The following is a 15,393-nucleotide window of genomic DNA, read 5'->3' on the forward strand; positions in this document are numbered from 1 at the left end:
TACATTTTTCTTAATTGCGCGTTCGGGGTCAGAATGTCCGCACCTCTGCAGCCCGCAGACAGAGGAAAGCGCTGGTGCAAGCGCGTGGGGCTGCTGGACTTGGTGCTGCAGAAGCCAGCTGGGGTTACCCACAGGCTAGCTATCTCGGGATTGCACAAGAGGTCAGGCGACACTATGGGCTTCCAAATTTGTACAGCCGCTGCCATCCAATCCATCCCAAAGCCTCGGGAGAGGGGGTGGGGGATCCCCTCTGCAGTCCGCTGAAAGCGAGGCAGCAATCCCTGCAACTCCAGTGTTCATGCTGAGGTCGCCACCGCTCCGCAAATGCGTGTGCTGCAGAGGCGCCTTCCTCCGCGCGCGGCGCGGGAAGGGATGCGGTCGGGTGGGAGTGGGCAGGGCGGCGTGAGAGGCGCGTGTCCGTGCGTTAGAGGTTCTCGTGCGTGATACGATCGGGTTGAGAGCCTTCAGGCTGTGCCGAGTCGGAGTCGCGGACCGAGGTCAGTTGGTGGCCAGGGGTCTAATGCCATCGATCAGAGAGGCGCCCGGCTCGGCGTACCGCAGGCCTGAGGGGAGGGCTGGGGCTGGAGGAGGGTGGCGGGGGACGGGGGGGGGGGGGCGGGTCCGTCCCAGCGCCCAGCGCCGAGGGGCGGGCCCCAGGGAGGGCGGGCCGCGGCACTGCCGGCCGTCGCAGTTGTAATCGCCTCCAGCCCGCGGTGGCGAGCGCAGGCTACGGTACATGGCCCCGACGGGAGGCGCGCAGCCCGCACCCGGAGCTCGGCTCCCTGCTTAGCGCGGCGCGGCGGCACCTCGGGACGCGCGTCCTCGCCCCTCGGCCGCCTGCCCGTGGACATGACCGCGTAGCGTCCTCCTGGCTGGGATTTGCTTGCAGATTTTCTTCATGGAAGCGATGTCTCCCCAGCAGGATGGCTTAGGGGGGCAGCCGGGGCGCTCCTCTTCCCTGACCGGAGTGTCTCAGCTCGCGGGAGGCCCGGGCACCAAGAAGGTGAGGATTTTGAGCGGGGGACTCCTGCGTCCTCCGCCGCGACCAGCAGCCAGGGCGATTTAACAGTCGCTGCCCTCTGGCTTCATCCCAAAACGTTCCCGCCTTCCTATCCCCCACCCTGGGGCCGCGATGCTGCCTCCCGGTCACCCCCAAACCCTCGCTTCGTGGTATTAGAGTCCTGATCCCGCTCGGAGCGGACCCCGCAGCCTTCCCCGTGTCTCCATCCGCTGCAGGAAGCGCAGCCCGGCGCGCTCAGTCCTGGGGCGCGGACCTGGATTGGGGGTCGTCTTTCCCCGGCCCCTGGGGTTCCCCTCCCCCAATCCTCCCCGAGGTGGCCTAGGCTGGGTCATCTGTCATCTCCAGTCGTCAGGACCCGCGGCGTCGGCCAGGTGCAGCGGCCAGCCACGAGGAAGGTGGGCGGCCGAGGGCGCCCGCGGGCTGAGCCGCCTCACCTGGAGGCGGAGGCGGAGGCAGGGCTCCCCCTTGCCCTCCGCCACGGTCCAGGGTCGATCCGGGTTTTGTTTGCGGGGGAGGGAGTCTGGGAGGTGCGGGTGTGGGATGCTAACGGTCCACACTGCGGGCCGCTGGGGCTCCGTGGGCCTTGAGCTGAGCAGGGTGGGGGTCGCGCCGAGCGGGGGAGCCTTCGCCCTAAGCTGGTCCTTGGGACTCGGGCCGGGTGTGGGTGTGAGCGTGGGGGCGGCGCCCTGGTTCACTGTCAAAGCCGGGAGGACCGATGTGGGCAACAACTTGTAGCGTTTGCTTGGGATAAACACGGCCCGCGGTGCCGGGAGGATTCCTGTCGGTGTCAGGTTTCCTTGGATCAGTTCCCAAAGCAAGTGCACGTGGGCCGCGGGCCGCCGGCCTCTGCTCTTACCCTCTCTTAGGAATTGATTTGGGGGTTTCTAGCTGTGTCTGCCTCCCCCCTCCTCCAGCACAGGACCTTCCGAATATTTGGGCATTTTTGTTTCTTGCCATGGTGGTGCCTTTCTAGCTTCTTTGGAAACAAGTTGTGTGATTAGAGAAACCATCTAGCTCTTCCTTGAGAAATATTTGGAACATTGCATGGCTATAATTAGACTTAAGGGGTTATACTGGCTCACTGTTCCTCCACATTTATGGGTTTTCATAAATCTCCCACCAGGATGGTGGGTTGGCTAGAGGTCAGTTGAGAGGTGAGATCACTGCGCGCGGTATAGAAACATATGTGAGCTCTCAAAGACCTTGACAATTTCGCAGGGCCATTTAGGGGCATCCAAGAACTTGATGAATGGGCTCTAGTGCCATCTCAGTCTTTGCAGTCTTTGATGTATTGATGCTGCTGTTTGTCCTTGTCGTTTTCTCTGCCTTTGGAGATGGAGGGTGTGTGTGTGTGTGTGTATGGAGGGTGTGTGTGTGTGTGTGTGTGTGTGTATAATCAAGTATTTCCTCTTTCCAAATAAAACGTGAATTTACCAAGCTAGCGGTATGTTTGGGGTGGTAAATGGACATTTAGTAATTGACACAGATTTTAAACCTTTGAAAAAAAACAGATTTATTTTTTCTGAACAGTTTTCTTTCCTTTTTCCACCCCTCTAAAGCTAACTAAGCTTGCTGACAAAGGGAGCAAGCATTAAACAGCAGCTTCCTACTGTCGAGTGGTACTTGGCCACTAGGGAAGGTTGCTGTCCCCTTTTCCCTGTGTTCTTTTTACTAGCATAGCTACTGGCTCTAAGATGGTGTCCTGCATTACAGCATAATGAGGTAATACTTTACCAAACCCAGTACCTACCTTCCCAAAATTGTTGGGAAATTTAAGTGTGAAAATTGAAGGAATAACGGTATATAAAGTAAAATTTTGTTCCAGTTGTTCAAGCCCCACATCTAGGATTCGTTTTGAATTCATTTCCTCACTCTGCACCAACCTATTCACCAGCAAATCTCCTATCACTTGATAGTAGGGTAAGTCTCTCCAGTTCATCTCTACTGCAATCTCCATAGTCCAAGCCAAGCCAGCACAGTTTCTCTAGTTCCTTTACAGAAATTCTTTGTCTCTCTGACACCTTAATGTCCTTCTAGGACCCCATCTGCATTTAGCAGTACCAATACAATTTTTTTAATGTAAATTGAGCCCAGCATGGTGGTGAATATGTGTAATCCAGCACTCTGGAGGCTAAGACAGGAAGACCTCCAGTTCAGGCCTATAAAGCTGGACTATATAGCGGGTTCAAGACCAGCCTAGGCTACAGAATTGATGGTGTTGCTTACAAGTGGCTTTCTATCACATTTACAATAAAATCTAGACCCCTTTTTTTGGCCCTGTCTACTTCTCTCACCTATCTGCCTGTCCTTCCTCACTTTTGTGTTCTCCAACCATGTGGGCCTTCTTTATCATAATCAAGTCATCACATTCATTCCTAGTTTGCAGCCTTGGGTGTTGTGAATTCCCTTTGTACTTGCCCCAGTGTTAACTCGTTTGTGTTGTTCACATCTTAGCTCCTCCCAGAGGCCTGCCCTTACTTCCTAAAGGAAGTCACCCCTCAGTTACACTATACCTGCAACTTTATTGTCATCTTAGCATTACACTTTGCTGATATTTTCTTGTTTCCTACCTGTTATCTGCATCCCTCTCTATTTTAAAACCATGAGAACAGGCACTTATTCTATATTCCAGGTTCTCATCTCCATGCCTAGAATAGTTCATGGTATGTTTTTGGTGTTTCATCAGCCTTGGCTGGGTTCTGTAGAGCAGTGAACAGGACAAGCATGGCCCCTGTCCTCAGAATTTATGGCTTACTGCAGGTTCAGCAAACCTTTTCTTAAAGGACCAGGTAGTAAATACTTGAAGTTTAAAGTCCACGTGGTCTCTGTTGTGGCTATGTAGCTCTGCCCATTGTGTAGCCCTAAAGCAGCCTGGACAATATGTAAATCAATATGAAATTGAATGGGCACAGTTGTGCTCCAATAAAACTTTATTTAGAAAAACATGCAGTAGGTTCCTGCTATGTAGTTTCCTCACCCCTGGTTTGGAGCAGTGGTATTGAGGAGGACTTTGTGTGGGCATGCAGTTGTCTCTACAATGTCTAGTTCAGTAGCCTCTACCTGCTTGTGTCTGTTGAACTCTTGAAATGGGGCTGGTGCAACTGAAGCGCTTCACTGAGGTATAATTGATAAGCAATAAACCACACATATTTAAAGTATGTAAATCTAAACGTTTTGCTGCAAATATGCACCTATGAAGCCATCTCTGCACTCCCAGGCAACCTATGGTCTGCTTCCTGTCACTGGAGATTAAACTTGCATTTTTAAGAACTTATATAAATGGAATCATACTTGTTATTCTTTTTTGTCTGCCTCATTTCATTTGATATAATTATTTTAATATTCATCCATGTTTATGTGTCTATTAGTAGAGCCAAAAGAGTTCAGATTTTTAAATATTTGCATATGCATAATAAGATATCTTGGGGATGGCACTCAAGTCTAAACATGAAATCCATTAATATTTCATACACACTTTATACATGTAACTTGGTAAGTTTATACACTGTTTTTAGTGTGCCTGTGTTTTGACTGCAATCTGTCACGTGAGGTCTGCATTAGAATTTTTCACTTGTGACCTAATATTAGCATTCAGAAAGCTTCAGAGTTTGAAGCATTTTGAGTTTTGGTTTTTCAGATTAGGGACACTCAATCTGTAGACCACAAGATTTGCTATACACTCACCTCATAATGAGTATTTGTATTGTTTCCAGTTTGGGACTGTTATCAGTAAGTGGCTATGAATATTCAAATACAAATTTGCATGGACCTGTGCTTTCATGTCATTGAGGTAAATACGGAGGCATGGGATGACTGGGTTGGATTTTAGCTGGATAGCTTTTTAAGAAACTGCTCAGGTGTTTTTTTCCAAAGTGATTTAACACTTCCACTTCCCCACATTCTCACCAACATCTGTTGCGTGGCTTGGGGTCATAGCCATCCTAGGTATGTATAAAGTAACACCTGTTGGCTACTTCCTTAATGACTGGTGGCTTTGAGCATCTTTTCGTGTTTTTATCCATCAGTCATTTTGGGTGAAATACCTACTTAAATATTTTTGCCCAGTTTTAATTGGGTTTTTATCTGTCTTTATTATTGCGTTTTCGGAGTAATTTATGTATCCTAAATTCCAATCATTTATTAGATCTGTGATTTTTCAAAATGTTTTCTCTATGACTTTTTATTCTTTAACAGCAGCTTTCAAAGAACAGTTCTTCCATTAGGTAAAATCGAATTTGTTAGGGTTCTTTTTAATTTTACTTAATTTTAATTTTAATAGCCACATATATTTAATGGTTGTAATATTGTGCAGCACAGATCCAAAGAAAGAAACAAAAACAGGAACAAAAACCTAGAAAATATTGGTGTTATTAATGAAACAAACATGATCCTCATTTGGACAAGTTGTACAGATTTTGAGCTTCACCACTCTGCGTTAGGTCATTCAAGGAAAGGCCTTTTTAAAGTGACCCTTAACTCTTTCATAAGTGAACAAGAGCGTGCTGCAAAAGCTTTCCAAAAGTGAGAGATGCAGTGAGTTCAAAGGTCATAAGGTAGTCTCAAATTTGAGGAACTAGTTTGTAGATGCTGTATAAGATGCTAGCCACATTTATTATTTTAACCTCAAGCAGAATTACCTATCTGATCATTCATCTTTATTTGCTATTTAGAAGATTTTACTCTTTCTAAAAATCAAATCTATCCTCAGAGGACAAAAATTTTCTAACAGACTCTTCAAATAAATTTGTACAGTAATTCCTAAAAATAGGGCTCTAATTATATAGATAATTTCTTTAAATTCTTCTGGAATAATGCATTCTCAAGCTATCCATCTATGTACTGAGCAGTTCAAGCACAGGGAAAGCACATATTAGAATCAGTTCAGGGATGACTTGTGTCACATTCAAGCACACTCGCCCTATGGTTTCTCTTGCCAATCAAAAAATGTTTAACTGGGGGAGTGTTAGGGCAGGGAAGAGAGGCTTACAGGCACAGAAAGCCAGTCAAGGGAAATAATTTTAAAATAGCTCTTACGTTTTTAAATATAGCAGCTGCTGTTACGAACTTCATTCTGTTTTGTCTGTCTTTCTGCATCCTCTGGGTCCGAGTCTGTACATAGCACTTCATGCTGACTTTGCCCATGCCTGTGTCTGGCACTGGAGACTCAAATGAAACATCTTCGTTTTACTCTGCAGTATTCAATTAATGAAAGGACTAAACCCATGGTTATACCAGTATCCGTCTCTGGTTCTCTGGTGTAACTCACAAAGTTAACTGCTTAAAAGAAAGTGCATACAATTATTTTTTGTTATCCTCACTGCAGCAACTAGGTGAATATTAGGTAACCTTTTATAATCAGAACCTTAATTGCTAATCTAATTACTTTAGTATCTTTGTGGCTTTTTTTAATGCCTTCATGTCTGCCACTTTCTGATGTTCTTCATAAGCTACATCTCCATGCTGATACCTCAGCCTAGCCTGCTGTTGGAAAGCTTGGGATATTCTCGAGACTGACTCAGGACTATATTTCAAAGTCATGTGTGGGTGCTCTGAGACCTGTGCCTTGGGTAATTCTGCTGTGGGAGGTCAAGTGTGTGGGAACCCCAGCAGAAACGCCTTCAGTTCAGTAAACTGAAGAGTTTCAATCTGAAAAAAAAATACTTCTGCATCTAGAGTTATTCTTAATTCAGATGTGGGTACAATTACCCATTGTAGCATGGCAAAAGAAAAATTAACCTTTTGTAACTCTATAATTCACATATTAGGCAAGTACAAATCACAGTTAAAAACAATCTTTTATTTTTATGTATTTGTCTAAAAGTTCGTAATTTTGAAGATTGAGTCTCGTAGGTGAAAATTGGCAGTTGTAACTCATAGGCTGGAAAGTCACAAGTCACAGACATTCGTTTTGTGCAGATGTTGCTGTTAGATCTGAGATAAAGATTGTCATGAAGCAATTTATTAGTCCCAATAATGGCAGCATTCTCCCAAGCTACGTTCCACAAGAGGTAGAATATGTACAACATATGCAGTTTCTTCTCTTTTGTTTCTCATTTTTCTCTCTTCTCCTGCAAACCCTAAGACTGGTGGATGACTGACGGTCATTGCCTTGGCTCCTTTTCCAGCCTTCCAAATTGTGGCAAAGTTCCCCAAATGTGAACAAAAACTAAAGATCACCCCCATCCTAATTTTCTTCAGACAATTGCTATAGTTACTGATATTGAATAGAGCCCTCTGTCTACAGGCTTTCTGCACTTGCCGGGACCTGTGTATTTCTGAAATCTGGAAAGTTTGAAAGACCAACAGAAAGAATAGGGCACACACTTCCTCAGTAAGAGTTTGTGTCTCTGGAGACCTGGAAGTATATTTCATGAAACCTCACTGAACCATAAAAATAAAATATACATATGCCTTTAAAGAACTGCATACATATAATTGTTTTGTAACACTTGACAGTTGTAAACATGTTTAACCACAAAGTAAGTTGAAAGGAAGTCAAGATTTGTAATCACGTGTTTTGAGTAAGTTGTATACGGCCCTATAAGTCACAAAATGACTCTGTATTGAAAAGAACATCCCGACAGAAGGACAAGAACAGTGAAAATTCAGCCATCTAAGTTACCAGGTGGAGAGGATTTCACTTTCTGTAGGACCCATCCATTTTCTCACTTCTGTGTCTCGGGCAACACAGCCCAGATTCTTCTTTAAATTTTGTTTCAATCTTACTTTCTTTTATCTAGAACCAGTTTAGGTTAGAAACATCCACCAGATAGCAGAAGCAGCCTATCAGCATTGACGTCTCTGGTATGCTGAGCAGCCTTGACCTAATTTTGACAGACACCTGTCACACGGCACCACTGAAATGTAAAACCTGTTTTGGGATGTCTGGTCACTTGTGTGTGGACTGTAAATGGAATACATGTGTGGCCACATCAGCTCACGTATCAGAGATCTGGAACAGCGAGCTTCCTTGTGGCCATTTGCTTTCCTTTTCTACCTGGGACCTGATTTACATCTAGGAAAGGGTCTGGATTTTCTCTTCTGCCTATCCATTTGCCCCACCCCTGAACCTCAGCTTTGGTGGTAACCATTGCTAGGTATTACTATGTCTGTGTCTAAACAGAGTTGGGTGTTTTCTTTTCTCTCATTTGATGCCCTCTTTTTAAATCATTGCGTCTTTTGGATTTGATCACAGCACCTCTTCCCTCTGCATGAGAAAGCTGAGTGGCTACTGTAAGACAAGGACCCCAGTCGCTGCAGGGGTATCTGATACCTTCAGCCCCTTGGCCCTGGGGCAAGTAGATGGGTACTGGGATATCCACAGAGACCCTGTGTTTATTGCAGTGTCCCCTGGCTGTACAAATGGTAGTATGTTGTTTGGTGGCTATGATGTGAAAAAGATGTGGTGGGGCCCTGCCATGTAAGGGGTTATTGGGCAGAGAGCATTGGTCATGGGCCCTGTGTACTTGAGTGCTGCTGAGGGGGACCATGACCCAAGGTTGAAACTACTGGCTTTGCTAAGAAAGTCCAATCAACTCAAAGGCCCCACGCAATACTCCAGAATCCCATATGGGCAGAGGGGCAGGTGGAGGAACAAAGAATAATATACAAATACGGGAGATTCTAATATTGTCATATTTATATACGCCCAGCACTCAGGCACTTTAAAGTTTTCCGAGGACTTTCATAAGTGTACTTATGGTGAGCTTATGTATTGTGGTGAGCGGGCCAGGTAGTATATCCATTTTAGAGACCATTTGAGAAATTATGCCGTAGAACTATAGCCCGGAATTAAGGCCCACTCCCTGCTACCCCTGTGTCCATTGTGTGGGTTCTCATGCTTGTCACTAAACGGCATGGTGATAATTGTCTTGTGGAAAGAAGAGAGAGCCAAGGTAGTAATTGTTTCTTTCTTAACCTCAGAAGGGATTTTAATCCTTCTCAGAAATCTATACTGTGGTGATAGTTGTTTTAGCTAGATGCTCAACCTGATTCTGGATGAGATGATTTGTGAGCAAATATAAGATTGTACTAGCTTGGGGTGGTGGAGTGGCTCAGGTGGTTGAGAGCCTGCCTTAGCAAGTGTGAGGCCCTGCATTCAGACCCCATAAAAAATAGCAAAAAAGATTGTACTAGCTGAACACGGTGGGACATGCCTGTAATCCCAGCACTTGGGAGGCTGAGGCAGGAGGATCATGAGTTAAGGCCAGTGTTGACTACATAGTGAGTTGGAGGTCAGCCCCTGACCTACGTGTGTGACACTCTTAACATCCCTTCCCCCAAAATGCTTACACTATCACAGGCAAACTGAACATTGAAGGAGGCTTTAGCCTATCCAGTGGTCAAAATCTTATTATAATAGGAGCTAGAAGCAAGGTGCACGGGTAAAAGTAATTCTCTTTTTCCCTAGCAGGGCCAGTGTTCTTGAACCATAATTATTGGATAACTTGAGCATGTCTCCACACATAAATGCTGCAGGTATGCAGAGAAGGCAAGAAAGAAAGAGTATTGCTCACTAAATTGCACAGACTAGCCACAAAAGGATTAATGGTCAACTTTGAGTAAGCTAGAATGTGAATTTGATTAAGTGTTTTTCTAACCTTGAAAATGTGCACTTCTTGAAAATCTTCCCCCAAAGCTCATATTTTAATGCTATCCTTATTTATTTTAAATGCTTAAAAGTGACTTTAGCACCATTTGATTGAAATGCTTGGATTTTGTTTCTAAACAAAGCATGGAAAATTGCAGTTCACCTCTGCCTTAAATCTTTTATCCTGTTCCTTTCTTTTGATATGCTTTATTTTTCTTTCAGTCACTACGAGAGCTAAGAATGACCAGCTCAGAGTGATTTAGAGGTTGTGAAAAATACTGCTCTACTGATTGACATGAAGTTAAAATTGTAGTGAGGGTTTAGATTGTAGATTTTTATGTCAAACATTTCTGAATTGTTGAAAATACAGAACTTTTTTTTCTTCACTTACCTTCTTATAAATCCATTTGCCTACATAGGCACACTTGTGTTACCACTTTAAAATATCATATGTAAATGACGTTAATTCATTCACTTATGTACAGCTCTTGAGAATTTACTATGTGAAAACCCTAAGTAGGGTCCGGGAGGAGTAGTGGCAACCCATAATAGGCAGATGGCCAAATTCCTCAAAACTCTGAGGAATTCAAGAAGAGAACTGCTGAAACATTTTGTACAAAAATGTATTAGACAAAAGGCAAATCAGCAAGTTTTACATTCTCATATGTTTTACTTCAGATGGTTGTTACAAGAAAGAAGAAAATTATAGCATCTGGCCAGCAATGATCTTGTTGGGAGTTTGCCTAGTGGTTTAGTAGTTAGGTAGTTAGGTTTTCTCGTTTCTAACAAATATAATTCATATACCATACACTTCACCCACTTCAAGTGTAGAGTACAGTGGCTTTTAGGTTAGTTGTAGAATTCTACAACCATCACCACAATCAGTTTTAGGGCATTTTCATTACTTAAAAAAGAAACACCACACTGCTCAGTTGTCATCTCCCAACTCCCTAGTCTCCCCAAGCCCCAAACACTAATCTGTGTTAATTCTCTATATATTTGCCTAGGACAGTTTAAGCAAATGGAATCATAAAATATATGCTCTCTGTGACTGCTTTCTCTAAATTAGCGTAGTTTTTTTCAAAGTTGAGCCATGTTGTAGCATGCATCAATATTCATTTTATTGCCAAGCAATGTTTCATTGTGTAAGTGCCCCACATTTTGTTTTTCCATTCTCCAGGTGACAGACATTGGGTAGGTCCCACTTTTTGCCCATTGTGAATAATGCTGCTATGAACATTTGTGTGCAAGTCTTTGTGTGAATGTACATTTGCAGGTCTCTTGGGTATGTACCTAGGAGTGGAATTGCATGATGTGTTAAGTGACAACTGTGTTTAATCATTTAAGGAACCACCAAACTATTCCCCTAAGTAGGTGCATCAATTCATTCTCCCACCAGCAGTATATGAGTCCAATTTTTCCCACTTCCTCACTAGGAAATTATCTTATTTTTATCATCCTAATGTGTATGAAGCGATGTCTCATTGTGGTTTTTATTTACATTTCCCTGATGGCCGTTGAGAGAAACAGTTTCTCATGTGCTGTTTTTATATCTGTTTTGGAGAGCTGCCTCTTTAGAGCCTTTGCCCGTTTTTTAAATTTCCTTTACTAGTGAGTGGTAATATTTCTTTGTAAATACAAGTCATTGATCAGGTATATGGTTTGCAAAATTTTTCTCCATTCTGTGGGTTGTCTTTTCACTTTCTTAACTGTGTTCTTTGAAGCATGGAAGTTTTCAATCTTGACATTGTCCCTTTTGTCTGTTTTTTTTTTTCCTTTTGTTGCGTGTGTTTTTAGGTGTCACATTTAGAAAATCATTGATTGCCTCACCCAAGGTGACCAAGGTGGCCTGTGTTTTTGTTCAGATTTTTATAGTTTTAAATTCTTGATTTTAGGTCTTAATTTTGAGTAGATTTTTGTATGTGGTATGAGTTAGGAGTTATTTCTCTGCACACAGTTATCCAGTTATCCAAGAACCATCTGTTGACAAGTAATTCACTTCTACTGTATCATCAGACAGATGTTTACCATGTAGCACAAAGTGATGAATGCAACAGCGTCTTTAAAGATAGATTGCAGTGTGCAGGTATGTCACCGACTGTCTAGTTCCTTAGCAAATGCCTACATTTCACTTAATGACACCATCCAGCAGAGCCCTTTAAAGATTTTGTTTTTCTATGTGTGTGTTTGGTGGTATTGATGTGGTAAATGGGTGGTTTTTAAAATTCACATAAAACCCCTATTTATTGTATATGTAGTTTGTGCCAGGCATTATATTTCTGAATGCAAAGTACAGTTTTAAAAAATGATTGTTAAAGAAAGAGAGACAATTTGGAAAGGAGATGGAGTCCCTGCTTTCTAGAAAGGGGCAGAAAGATTAATAATATAACAAAACAGTCTACAGCTGAGGCATAGTATAGGAAGAGATAGGGACACAAGGAGTTGAATATATTATACAAGTCCAATTGCTTAAAAATGACTTGAGATGGAAAACACCTTTCAGATTAGCTGATAATGTTGCACTTTTGTATTATTATTGTATAAACAAAAATATGAACTACAGGCTTTTGGTTCTTATCTGTAGTTGTGACCTCTGTTCCTTTGCTCTTGGGCAGAATAGGATTTTTTTACCTACAAAACTGAATTTAGCATCAGAGAAGATAGCATAGAAAATCAAAGCTCTACTGTGTCTCTGATGTGGATGTTTATACTTCCCTAATAAATGGCTGTTGGTGAAAAAGCAACAGTTGGTAAAATTTAATCACTTGTTATTCTCTTTTACAACTTCTTCCAAGTTCTTCCCCCCCTTTTCCTATTTGGGGCAGAGGAGTAGATAGATATTATTTCGTGTTTTTTGTTTTAGTGCACATAAAATTCTTAATTAATGAATTAGGATTTTTGAGACTGGGTCTCACCGTGTAACCTGGGTGGGCCTCAAACTCATGATCTACCTCAGCCTCCCAAGTGCTGGGATTACAGGTGTTTGTGCATGTTTAATTTGGGAGACTGATTAACACTAGGTAAATGCCATCTGGAAGATCATATCCAAAAGATTAATGTAGTGATTCTTTCTTTTTTGTGCCTAATATAGAGCTTATCGATTTTTTAAATATTATCTTTAAAAAATTGCCTTCCTGAATAGCATCCATTATAATGATGCCGTCTAGATGTAAACATCTTGCACTTAGGAATTCTGAAAAACAGAATCCCAGTGGATAAGTGGCTTTTAAGCTAACAAAGAAAATATACACTAAACTTTGCCTTCTGTTTCCTGTGAGGCAAAGAATCATAATTAACCGAGTCACAGAACAACTGAAATTCGTTGGTGCAAATATGAGCATAACCTTGACCTGTCCTGACAAGTTTGCGCTGGTATATATTTGTAAAGGAATCAATAGTCTCGTTCTCTTTTGATGTATTGTATTTCATATAGTTGTTATAAACAAGCAGAAATCCAAGTCCTTATTGCCTTAGTGAATTTGTTTTAAGGCTCCCATTGGCCCTACATGAGCAAGAGAGATCTGTGTATTTTGAATGAATTACTATCTAAATCTGTATATTAAGTTCCAGTTATATCAGTGGCTCCTAAGACTTTTCATTACCTATAAACAAAATTAATCCTGTGGATCCTAAACACATGGTTCATGTAATACTTATTTCCTTATACATCCAGGGTGAATATCAGAACTAGAAAGGACCTAAGAGTAGTCCAATTTTCTCATTTTATAAGTAAGGAAATAGTCACCCAAAGAAGTCACTGAATTGTCTTGGGTTGCATCTCTCATTAGTGGTAGAGGAAGTCTGAGTACAAATAATAGGACCTCAGATAGTCATAGTATTCTGCCTGTAGTTTGATTGCATTATCTTCCATATAAGTCCAGCTGGATGAGATGGATACAGTCAGTATTTGACCCTTTATGCACCTGTCAGTGTCATCACTGAGAAAACAGTTTAGACACTGTTTTCCATGAAAAGGTTGTATTTTAAAAGTACTTTTACAGAGGAATACTTGTCACCATTTTCACAATTAACTGATACCATTGAGAAATAGTTCCTTAAATCAGAAGGTTTCTTAATCCATGGATCTCTAAGAAATCCATTTTATGGGGGTTTCAGAACCCTCTGAAATTGTGTACAAAATTTAGTTCAAAGCTTTTGTAAAATCTCAAAGATCCACTACCCAAAGTCATCCTGGACACTTATTCTTATTTTGTGCCATCTCTTTTTTGCTTCGTCTTCCTTGGTAGATACTTATTTTCCTACATGTGATAGTACTGCAATTCATTTAGAAATTATTACTGTTTCCAAATGAAGAATCTCAGATCGTTTTAACTTTTTTTCATAAGCTCTTTCTTTTCTCCACATTTTAAGTCATTTTATGGCTGCCTTTTGAACCTTTCATGAATTCTTCATAAACCCCAATGCCAAGGAGCTCAGAATCAAAACCATGTCTAATGTAAAACTAATTTAGGATCTTAGATCTGCTGACAGTAATGACAGAGGTTAGGGGAAGTGGGCACAAGGCTGCTGAGATAGGTCCAGGAATGACCCTACAAGATAGCTTAGACAAACCCTCAAAACACACAGAAAGTAAGGGTAAAGCCAACAGATTTTGATACATAGAAAATTTCAAATTTAACTGGGTCCTGATAAAAGGGAATCAGGATAAAGAAATAGAAAGCAAGCCTAGACCTGAAGGTGAAACATTTTTGCAAAAAAAAATCTTGTGTATATAAACACAGCTTGTGTATATGAATAAACTGGCTCCCTTTCTTTGTAAAATCAGTCTTCCAGTATTGAATCTCTTCACATGTGGAGATGCTGGTACCTTGCAAAACAAATACTTGTCCAGAGTCTCTTTCTTCTTGCAACCTTTGTAGCCACAGCAGCCTCTCAGGATGTTAGCTTTTGAGACTTATGTTTGTAGGTATGTTGAGCTCACATGCCACAACATACAAGCTAGATTACAGAATTCACTAGTGTTGGGAAGGTTTAGACTCTTCTGAGAATCTGATGACAACTGTAGACCATTTCTCTACAAGGAAGGCACACATCACACAGAAAATTTTTATACATGTATCTTGGGGCCTGAAACTGATTCATGATTAAGAACGCCTGAGTGAGGTGTTTGACATTCTCTATTTCTTAACCCATTTGTTTCCTCTCCTTTATTAATGTTTTATATAATTGCTTCAGTTGGTGCTAAGGAGATTTGAGCATATCGTATCCACACGTGAGCCAAAAACTAATGAGCAGAACACTAATACGGAGGCCAGAGTAGTGGTGACAGCAATGATTTGGGAGAGATTGCTGGGAGCATGGTGAATTTGTGGGAAGTTCAGCCTGTCTGTCACGCTGGATGATTCTTCCTCAACTCCTATGTAGGTTTTATTTACTAGATAAGAAGTGGTTCTTTTATCACTCATGTAATGGGATACAACACTGAGCCAGCTAGTTAGTTTTATATGGTTCTTATTAGAACAAAATGCAGTTCACAAGCATGGCTGGCCTAAGCCCTTAGGCGGTGAGTGAGACCTCTGGCCGGGATGGGGTGAGAGCATATAGCAGGAAGAATGGCTTTGATAGCATGGCCTATGTTGTTAATTTTACTTATCTGTCTCTGGAGCCAGGCCCTTTGGCTATATATAGAGCTGTAAAATATTGTACGCTTGAATCTAGAGAGCAATTACCTGGATAATTCAAGTTGCATTCTCATTTAGCACAAACTTGAGGTCATCAAAAGAGGGTACGTGAAGTAGCCAGGTTGTCTTATATTTATTTA

The 15,393-nt window shown here is 42.1% G+C and overlaps 1 protein-coding gene across 3 annotated transcripts in view; it reads left to right on the top strand.

Moving 5' to 3' along the window:
• The first annotated feature begins 297 nt into the window (after positions 1–297).
• Positions 298–15,393, top strand: part of Arhgap20 (Rho GTPase activating protein 20) — an 89,835-nt gene continuing 74,739 nt past the window's right edge. The window contains exon 1 of one of the 3 annotated variants that reach the window (XM_020172038.2): positions 298–497. Coding sequence is in view for 2 of the 3 variants with exons in the window: in XM_074066759.1 (XP_073922860.1) it covers positions 899–1,003 (105 nt within the window). In the remaining variant the exon portion in view is untranslated. Of the gene's footprint in view, positions 498–674; positions 1,004–15,393 lie in introns of those variants that run through there. The other 2 variants (XM_074066759.1, XM_020172037.2) reach the window with 2 other exon arrangements.

The sequence above is a fragment of the Castor canadensis genome, chromosome 2 (assembly GCF_047511655.1).
Source record: "Castor canadensis chromosome 2, mCasCan1.hap1v2, whole genome shotgun sequence".
In the NCBI taxonomy this organism is placed as follows: Eukaryota; Metazoa; Chordata; class Mammalia; order Rodentia; family Castoridae; genus Castor; species Castor canadensis.